The sequence below is a fragment of the Sphaerodactylus townsendi genome, linkage group LG04, assembly GCF_021028975.2.
Source record: "Sphaerodactylus townsendi isolate TG3544 linkage group LG04, MPM_Stown_v2.3, whole genome shotgun sequence".
Lineage (NCBI taxonomy): Eukaryota > Metazoa > Chordata > Lepidosauria > Squamata > Sphaerodactylidae > Sphaerodactylus > Sphaerodactylus townsendi.
In genome coordinates this window covers 4,884,597-4,894,969 of record NC_059428.1, presented here as the reverse complement: position 1 = coordinate 4,894,969, position 10,373 = coordinate 4,884,597, and the positions used below count along the sequence as shown (strand labels likewise).

The window sequence follows — 10,373 nt, the reverse complement described above, 5'->3', positions numbered from 1 at the left end:
GGGGGGGGGGCCCCCCCCCCCCTCCCCGGCTCCTGGAGAAGATGCACCAGAGTTGCAGGATCTCTCCAGGCTCAGCAGTGCTGGGCGCTGATAAAAGAACAGAGTGAAGGCCCCCATCAGGCACACCTAGGAGACAGTCTCAGACTGGATTCCTACAAGCAAACACAGTGGGCACAGTCTTTTTCCTTGCAGTACTAGCGCTCTATGGGCGGGGAGTTTTCCATTATGCAGAGAAACATTGATAGTTGTCACATTGTGGGCTGCAATCTCCCCTTGTCACCATGATAGTCCAGTTTTAGCCTTTAATCTGTATATGTGGACAAGATACATAATTTGATAGTGAATCTGGAACGATCGACTGAAAAAAGAGTGAAGATCCATTGTTTGGACCTCTGTTGTTGCATTGTAGAGGTGCCACCAAGCTGCAGAATAAAGACTTTTTGGCTGCTGTCTGTGGGTATGGCTGTAATATTTGGTTTTATGGCACTTTTGTGGTGTCCCAGTTCAAAACCTATGAGGATCCATTTTTTGGAATCAAGCTTTTGTGCCGTGGCAGTGCCACAAAACGGTGCATGCCTGATTTTTACAGGGCACTCTTTGGCTGTGAATGTGACCTGTGATTTGATGGTGAATTTAGGGTAACCGAAAACAGAAATAATAAGGTTCTGTGTTTTGGAATTATATTTTCTCACCCATTGCGGTATCATGAGGCAGTGGATTCAGGATTTTTGGGTGCTGCCTGTGGACTAAGATATGATGTACTGTAAGACTGTGGGTTGTTTGTGTGTGCTTTTCTTTTCCAAAAATTATATGATTTCATGAGGATCCATCTCAATTCATCTGGATCCCACTTTTACCCAGTCCCCTTTTGCACCCACCTTCAACTGAGCTGCAGCATTTCTGTAACTTTTGGGTCTAATTCCTCTCTGTAGGGTTCCCAAACAGGGTGTGGGTTGGGGAGGGGCTTCCTAGGTATAGAACAGAGTTTAGGAATTGAAAGAAAAGGATTTCCCCCCCACATCCCAAACCATCCCAGCAGTGGGGCCTGAGCATGTTTCTCACCCTCCAGGAGCCATGCAAGGAGGAAACCCCCAGAGCATGATTTAAGGGTGGGGAGAGAAATGAGGAGGAGGCATGGAGACAGTGGGCACCCCCTGACCTTAACTCCCCCACCCCAATCCAGGATATTTTGAGGGCTTTTCCCCTTGGTCTCCAAATAAGGTCTGCAGATGAGTTTTTAAGGATCTGTTTCTAAAGACCTCCCCTCCCCCGCCAAAAAAACACACAACAAGGATGCAGCAGATTCCCTTACTGCCCTTGTGTCCCCCTAAGTCCATTGGGTGGGTGTTGGGGTACCCCACAGAAGGAAGAAAAGGCACCTTCTTCCCAGAATGATTGGAGGTCCTGAACTGCTGGTAGGTTCCCTCAGAAGGCCTCTGGCGTTTTGATAAAGTTGCACATTCAAGGAAACTCCTGACAAGACAGAACAGACGACACACCAAGGCAGAGCAGAGCTGCAAGTCTGTTCATCATAAAAGAACTGGTTTGACAGAAGCCAGGAAACGGGTCCAAACTGTTAGGTGTACTGGTACGATAATCGTTTCACATGCTCCACTGCTGTTTTATTTTTGTATTTTATTCAGTTTGATACTTTGCCCTTTCCTGAATAATGCCAGGCACAGGGCAGCTCACACACAGTAAAACTAAACATCACATATACAGTTATAATTGGCTTAAAACATTAATTAGCTACTAATTATAATAAAACATAATAAATTAAGATGGTAACTTGTCAAATATCAGAGCCTAAGATCCCTCATCCCAGTGTTACATCAAACTCTGAATAACTAAGTATTGGGAAGGGGAAGGGGGGCAGTAAAAGATATATCCTGTGTCTTATTTTGTTTAAAAAAGAATAATTTTGAACTTTGTTTACAAGGCTGATGACGCATCAAGGTGGAGAAGAGCTGCAAGTCCATTCATCTTCGTAAAACTGGATGGACAGAATTCAGAAACCGGCCCAGAACTGGTAGATATTCATCATTCTTTCACATACTTCATTGCTTTTCTACATGCTGTGTCATATAAAAAAGAACAAATTTGTGTTGTGAAATTTGTGTTGTGCACCACCCAGAGCCCTTCGGGGGTTGGGCAGTATAAAAATCCCATAAATAAATAAAATAAATAAATAAATTTGAGTTTATTTTATTTTTATTTTCATCAATGTGAGTGTCAAAAGGGGGAACCACACAGTGAAAGACATGAAGTCCCTCAGTTCTTTCATTAGAAAAAAAGTATTTATTTTCATGCTGTTGATGTATTGCATTATTGTTTTCATTGTTGATATTTGGGTTATTGGATATAGTGTTTTTAATAATTTCTTTTAATGTTTGTGGTTTTATTGCTGTTCTTTTGAGCCAGGCAGAGCAATTTTGCTTTACACATGTGGGCTGAAAACACCCCAAATCCCTTTGCTCCATTGATTTTGATGGGCCGACTGCTGATCTGGATGTTCGGACAGCAACCCCTCTGGTAATGGAGGCAGGGGACAGTGCGAATCCTGCCACTGACGGCTCTCCCCCAGTCAGTCAGTTAAGACGGTTGGCCGTTGCTGGCGGTTGCTCTGGCTGACGGGAGCCTCTGGCAGGTTGGGAAAAGATCGGGCCATTTAGGATAGCCAGGTTCAAGAATGAGATGCCGCGTCAGTTGCACTTTGTGCTTTGGTTACATTTGATATCTTTCAAAGATTCCCAACTGAATGAACTAAATAAAAATAAGTAAATAAATAAAAATAAAAATAATGGGTACAAGGAAAGGGAACTTCTTCTTGAATTAGAATAATCCACATCCTGAACTGGGTTGGTGAACTGGTGTCAAAGACCTGTCTAGCACAGTGGAGGGAAATTTGAGAAGCCAGTTGCCAAGGTCCAGACAGTCCAGCCCCGCCACCAGTAGCCGTGGAAACACCACCAACACCCAGCAATCATCACACGAGGTGACTGCCCTGTGACAGGCAGAGAGGGGCAGAGCATGCCCATCCCTCCCCAGCTCCCTTCGTAGAGGCAGACATGACAGAAGGCCAGATTGTCCTTCCTGCACTGAATTTTGAGTGGCAGAAGCAGCGTCTTTTTGCCAGGCAGGAGAGTTACAGACCCTCAGGCAACACAAGAGGAGAAACGCAAAGACTCAGTCCCAGGAGGTCTGTGTTCAGATCTAACTAATGATATTGGCTGATGCTCCCCTCATCTAACATCCACCATATGCCAATATCCAGGTAAGACCTGGAAATCCCGTGGGTTTGCTGGCCCCTTCCCAAATTCCATTCATCCCAGCAACCCCTGTGTTTTGATCCAAGCATAAACCACAACTGTGCTGCAATCCCATTCTGTGCCAGCACAAGATTTACACTTGACCTACACTAACAGGAGACCCCTTTGCCTGGGGATGGACATATCTCCTGGCTTTCTTAGTTGCCATCCAAAGCCCCTGGGGCAGCCTGACCCAAAGTCACATCTTTAAAGAGCCAGAGCCAGTTAAATATCCCAAAGGACCAAACAGGTATCTTTCAAAAAGTTTAGTATCACAAAATATTACAAACCACACTTTTGTTCTAATCGACCATATGTCACCATTCTCTTTTGTTTTTCATCTGACATGTTGATATCTGCCTCCCACCCACTGACCCCCACACTCACAGGAAGAAGCCTTTCTTCATATCCAAGTCAGTAAAGGAACCTTTTCACAGTCGGAGGTGACCCGATAGAAGAAGAAGAAGATGGAAGAGCAGGACCTAGGAGTACCTGGACTTGGCACGAGAGCAAGGAAGGACCCCTGTCTCCTCCAAGCTAGCAGTGGTGTTGAATTCTGGGAGAGAGCTATGCCAGAGGTCTGGGATCAGGAGCCCTTGAACTCAGAAGTACTTTGCCGATGCTTCCAGCAGTTCTGCTACCGTGATGCTGATGGGCCCCGAGAGGTTTGCAGCCGGCTCCATGGGCTTTGCAAGCGCAATAGGCTTTCAGCCAGAGAGGCACTCCAAGAAGCAGATCCTGGACCTGGTGATCCTGGAGCAGTTCCTGACCGTCCTGCCCCAGGAAATGCAGCGCTGGGTGAGAGGATGTGGGCCGGAGACCAGTTCCCAAGCAGTGGCCCTGGCCGAAGGTTTCCTCCTGAGTCAGGCAGAGGAGAAGAGGCAGGCAGAACAGGTGAGGGCTTGTCTTTCCAGCTGTGTCCAATTCAAGCTATAGTATTGCACCTTGTCGTACAGCTTCCCTGCCTGATATTTGTCAAAGTTCTAATCCTCTGGATGGCGGATTTCAGAAGGTGCATCAGCAGCCCCTTCTCCTGCGGAATTTCTCATTCCTCCAGATAGTTCAACAGTGTTGAAAGAAAACCCTACTGGGTCTAGTTAAAGAAATATGTAGTTTCTGGGAACGGGGCCAGATCCATTCCTTGGTGTGGTGGTTGAGAGAGGTGGACTCTACTCTGGAGAACTGGGTATAATTCTGCACTCCTACCCATGAGCAGTCGACTCCAGTTAGGGCAGCCAGGTCTGCTTGCCTGCTCCTCCACATGAAGACTGCTGGGTGTCCTATGCTTAGTCACAGCCTTCCCCTAATTTTCTGAGCCCCATCCTCCTCACAAGGTCTCTTTTGTGGGGAGAAGAAGGGAAGGGAGTTGGTAAGCCACTTTGACATTCTTTAAGGTCGAGAAAAGCGGGGTATAAATCAGAACTCTTCTCCTTCTACTCCTTCTCTTCCTTGTTGCTGTTTCTACTGTTTCAGAAGTTGGGTCTATCTGTGAATATGGAAGTTAAGTTGGAAAGAGCTGCGTTGGAGGAGGGGCAGCTGGACCAGGGCCAGGAATGTGCCCAAGGTGCCCTCTCACATGGTAAGGACTAATTCTGACTCGATGGCATTGGGGCATCCAGTTAATTTGATGGGTAGCGAATTCTGGTCAGGAAAAAAATGAAGGGCCTTTTCATACAAATTATGGTGCTCAATGTTCAATAATTGGGATTCCCATGAAACTGGATTTGGAAATTTATGGAGGCAGCTCCTCCCATTGATGACAATATTCACATCCCTCCTTTCTCCATTAGGTAGCTTAAAACAAAAAGCAGACAAATCTCAGCCGAGTTCTTCAGTCTTGTGAATCAACAAAATCTGCATGTTCTGATCAGCACAGCTCTAAGAATAGTGGGCAAATGTGTTTTGTGCTCATGCTTATTGGGCCATGTGAAGGAATGGCTACTCCCCCCCCTTTTCTTTTTTTGTCTTTTCTCCTCCCCTTCTCAAATCAGGTATCATAGATTTGGAGGACTTAGAAATTCCAGAACAACATAGCTACCTGATGTAGGGGGAAAAGATATCTTGACCCAGCCTGACAAGGTCAAAAGACGGTGAGGTCCAGGAACTGATAAAACTGTGGGAAGAGAGGGGCGAGGTCTCTTGCTTTTTATGCTGGGTCACTGAAGGGAGCAGACCTCTTGCCAGGGCTGAGAAGGGAGCAGTCATTTTTGAACCATGTGCTCATCCAGGGAGCTCAGCCTTCCAGGTACTAAGAACTCTGTGAAAATTGCAACCTTCTAAGCTTTAAGAACCTACCCTATTTTTAACAACTGCTAGGGTATGTTTAGGGAGAGGGACAGAGGATTTGCGTTTATATCTCCTTTGTTTTGGAAACCCTTGCTGAATCTGGCACAGTGCTAAAAATATACTTGTAACCATTTAATTATAATAAGTATTTTTAAACCTTAGAGGTGGAGAACACTTTTCTGTACCACGAATGCCCCACTATCTTAGAGGGGAGGAAGGCTGGCAGCTAGCGAGCAGCTCTTCCTCCGGGATCTCCAATCTGCCCTGTGGAACCCAGGAGAGGGGAACCAATGGAGACTGAGGCTAGGCCTCACGGTTGGAAAGGAAGTTGGGGAACCCTGATTTTCCCCAGCAGGCAGTTCCTCAAATGGTCAGGTGGTGGCAACCCTCCCCAGGAAAAGTTGGCAATCCCTGGGAGAGGCTTGGGAGCGGGCCTGCCAGGCAAAGCAAGCCTATTCCTCCACAGGCCATTTGACAAGGCACTGTAGGAAACAGAGCCCTGGATAGGGATGCTAGAGTGGGGGTGGGCAGGGCTTGAGGTGGGTGTGATGCCATGCTGATGTTGCCTGTGGCCAAAAACGCAGATGTGACATCAGTGGATCAGCAGATGCTCTGGACACTCATTGAGAAGACCCCCCCCCCCTTTCTGCATGTGCTTAATTCAAGTCTGGGTTTTTTTAACCTTGTGTGATACTGACTTTCCAGATGATTTCCCTGCTTTTCTTCCACCGGCCTGGATTCAAAGGCCCAGCCCATGTCAGTGGCATCTCTAGTTCCCCAAGTCTCATGGGTACCTTGTGTTTCTCTTCTGCCTGTCCCACTACTTACCGGAAAGGCTGAGTCTTCTTTCTGAATGTACATAGGGGAAGGTTTCACAGCCCTGGGAACCGGGGTGCAGGAAGCATGATTCACACAAGCAAATAGAGTAGGAAGTGGAGGCTAATACTCTTTCTTCCCTTTCCCCTCCCTCGCAGGCAGTGGAGAAGCAGGGTTGATCTGTTCTGTTAGTAGAGGTGTGAAAACAGCTGCTGCACTTCCAGCCCAGGTATGGCAGATGAGCAAAGGACAGCTGGGGTCCCCTCTCCTTTCTGAAGGGGACTTTTCTCCTGCAGTTGGTGCTGAGGGGCCTAGGCAAGAGGCTCTGACTGCTACTCCTTATACACCCTAAACCCTTCCAAAATGTCCTCTTCCAGCACACCATTTTGTCCTGGCATGATCTCTGAAGATTGAATCTGCCTTTTCTTTCAGTCTCTGGTTTCTTTTGAGGAGGTGGCCCTGTCTTTCACAGAGGCAGAGTGGGCACTGCTAGATCCAGACCAAAGAGCTCTTTTTCAAGATGTCATGCTGGAGAATTATGAGAGTGTGGCTTCTCTGGGTAAGGAACTACTGCAGATGCCAGAATCATACATTTCTGACTTCGGGATTATGCATGAATCAAAGTTTTGAACAGTAATATGTTGTGCTGAGGCTTGTCCCACCATTTGCTCATTTGAGGAAATCGGAACTTGACAGGATGGCAGCATAAGCAAGATTCAGCACGTGTAGGTAGAGCAACTCAAGCTCCTAGGTATGTCCATGTCAGCTGAATCCAGTGTTATGGCCATCACCCAAACCACAGAGAGGTGTTCCAGCCTGAGACCAGTGCTGGACAGAGAGGCATTCTGGGAGACCCTGGAAGAGGCCACATCCTAATTTCTCAGCTGCCAAACATTAGTATAACCAAGTTGGCATGCAGGTGAGGGTAGATACATATCTGACAAAGCAACAGATAACCTATAATGAGCAGTGCCTGATGGGTGGCTTGGCTTCTTGTCCTTGTGCTAACTGGACCTCTTCCTTTCTTCCAGCAGCACATGTTCAGGAGATGGTTGGAGGAAACCAGGGGTTCTCTGTGGAAAAAGACAAGGATGATGTTTCTGAAGGAAAGGTTGAGGACAGAGACCAACCACCAAGGCAGGAGGGAAGCCATTTGGACAAGACAGCAGATAAGCCCATTCTGTCCCACGGAGGATGCTTCTGTGGAAGTCCAGTCCCAGAAGAAAGATCAACCAAAACAAGAACAAATGAATGTCTTCGTGCTAATCAGAGAATCTGCTCCAGAGAAAACAAAAATGAAAATCTGGCCTTTGGAAAGACTTTTAGTAAGAGTATCACTTTAATTACTGAGTGGCAGATTCCCTTAGGAGAGAAATTGTACAACTGCCTGAAGTGTGGAAAGACCTTCAGTCAGAAATCAGCCATTTCATCCCATCAAACTCAGACAGCTGAGAGGATGTATAAATCATTAGATTGCAAACCAAGCTTCTGTGATGCAGCAGGCTTGAATGTCCTTTTAAAGTGTATAATAATGTAGTGAAATATGTTTGAGTAGAGGGGACGACTAGGGAAGATCAGACTTCCTTGTGTGTATTCTAACAGCATTTTTCTTTTTGTACCAGCAGGGGATGAGCAGTGGAATGAGGGTGATAGGACATTGCTAAATAAAGTCCAGAACGATGATTTGGAAGGAATCTTCAGGAATCAAGGTGGACCTAATCAGCAGACAGGAAGTCACATGACTGAAAACAGGGATGAGCCTATTTCATGCCAAGGGCAGGCTTTCAATGAACTAATGCAAACAGCAGAGGCACATAAATACTTGGAATGTGGGATGTCCTTTTCAGATCTTTCTCAAAATGACTGTGGAACACATTCAGGAGAGAATCCATTAATTTACATAGGGAATGGAAAGGACTTCTCTGGTGTAAGAAAGAGTAACGTACATCTTCCAAAGCAAAAAATAATAAGGGCACGTAAATGTTTTTGGTGTGGAAAGTTCTTCAGTTGCAGATCAAAACTCTTACTGCATCAAAGAACTCACACAAACGAGAAACCTTTTGAATGTTCAGAGTGTGGAAAGAGATTCAGTCGGAGAAACGTTCTTCAACGCCATCAAAGAACTCACACAAAGGACAGACCTTTTGAATGTTCAGAGTGTGGAAAGAGATTCAGTCAGAGAAACGATCTTCAACGCCATCAAAGAACTCACACAAAGGAGAGACCTTTTGAATGCTCAGAGTGTGGAAAGGGATTCAGTCAGAGAAGCCATCTTCAAAAGCATCAAAGAACTCACACAAGACCTTTTGAATGCTTAGAGTGTGGAAAGAGATTCAGTCAGAGAAACGATCTTCAATGCCATCAAAGTAGTCACACAGAGAAACCTTTTGAATGCTCACTGTGTGGAAAGCGTTTCAATCAGAGAAGCCATCTTCAAAAGCATCAAAGAACTCACACAAATGAGAGACCTTTTGAATGCTCAGAGTGTGGAAAGAGATTCCGTCTGAGACACGATCTTCAACGCCATCAAAGAACTCATACAAACGAGAGACCTTTTGAATGCCTAGAGTGTGGAAAGAGATTCAGTCGCAGTAGCACTCTTCAAGACCATCAAAGAACTCACACAAAAGAGAGACCTTTTGATTGTTCAGTGTGTGGAAAGAGCTATAGTCAAAGAAGTCATCTTCAAAAGCATCAAAGAACTCACACAAATGAGAGACCTTTTGAATGCTCAGAGTGTGGAAAGAGTTTCAGTCAGAGAAGCAATCTTCAACAGCATCAAACAACTCACACAAACGAGAGACCTTTTGAATGTTCAGAGTGTGGAAAGAGATTCCGTCGGAATGACACTCTTCAAGAGCATCAACGAAGTCACACAAATGAGAGACCTTTTGAATGCTCAGAGTGTGGAAAGAGATTCAGTCACAGATGCCATCTTCAATGCCATCAAAGAACTCACACAAAGGAAAAACCTTTTGAATGCTCAGAGTGTGGAAAGAGATTCAGTCAGAGAAGCCATCTTCAACGCCATCAAAGAACTCACACAAAGGAGAGATCTTTTGAATGTTCAGTGTGGAAATACACTCAGCCTCAGTGGCACTCTTCAACAGCATCAAACTACTCACAGAATGGAGAGACTTTGAATGCCCAGAGTGTGGAAAGAGATTCAGTCGCAGTAGCACTCTTCAAGACCACCAAAAAACTGACACAAAAGAGAGATCTTTTGAATGCTCAGAGTGTGGAAAGAGCCTCCCGGCTTCCCACCCTCAGCTTATACCCGAGTCAATAAGTTTTCTCAGGTTTTAGCAGTGAAATTAGGTGCCTCGGCTTATACACGGGTTGGCTTATACACGAGTATATATGGTACATTTATTGTCTGAACTAGCCAGATCCTTATAAGCAACAGACTTTATGATCCTAGCAGAAGTATGTCCAGCTCCTCCACCCCACTACTCACACAGGACACAGAATTCCCAGAAAAGGAGGAGGTAGGAGGGGGGAGAGAAGGAGGAGGAAAGCAAAGGCCACTTCACCCAAACAGATACTTTCCAAAAGGGAGATAATCTTCTTCATTTGATAACTCTCTTTCTCAGACCAAAAGAAGAAGAGTTTGGATTTACATCCTCACTTTTTCTCCTGTAAGAACTCTCAAAAGGGGTTTACAATCACCTTCCCCACTCCACAACAACCACCCTTTGAGGTGGGTGGGGCTGAGAGAGCTCTGAAGAACTGTGACTAGCCCAAGGTCACACAGCTGGCATGTGTTGGAGTGCACAAGCTAATCTGGTTCACCAGATAAGCCTCCAAAGCTCAAGTGGCAGAGCGAGGAATCAAACCCGCTTCTCCAGATTAGAGTACACCTGCTCTTAACCACTCCGCCACTGCTTAAGAAGGGCCCTGTAAAAAAAAACAAACCCATATGGCAGGAACTGGGCTAAACCAGTGAGGGTTATGGTAAAATGC

General features: G+C 45.8%; 1 protein-coding gene across 1 annotated transcript in view; it reads left to right on the top strand.

Moving 5' to 3' along the window:
* Nucleotides 1-10,117, top strand: part of LOC125431935 (zinc finger protein 383-like) — a 190,526-nt gene extending 180,409 nt beyond the window's left edge. Inside the window, exons 5-7 of the mRNA XM_048495176.1 lie at nt 7,442-7,735; nt 8,033-8,990; nt 9,575-10,117. Of these exons, the coding sequence (XP_048351133.1) occupies nt 7,442-7,735; nt 8,033-8,990; nt 9,575-9,716 (1,394 nt within the window). The 3' untranslated portion in view covers nt 9,717-10,117. The remainder of the gene's footprint in view (nt 1-7,441; nt 7,736-8,032; nt 8,991-9,574) is intronic.
* The last annotated feature ends 256 nt before the right edge of the window (nt 10,118-10,373 follow it).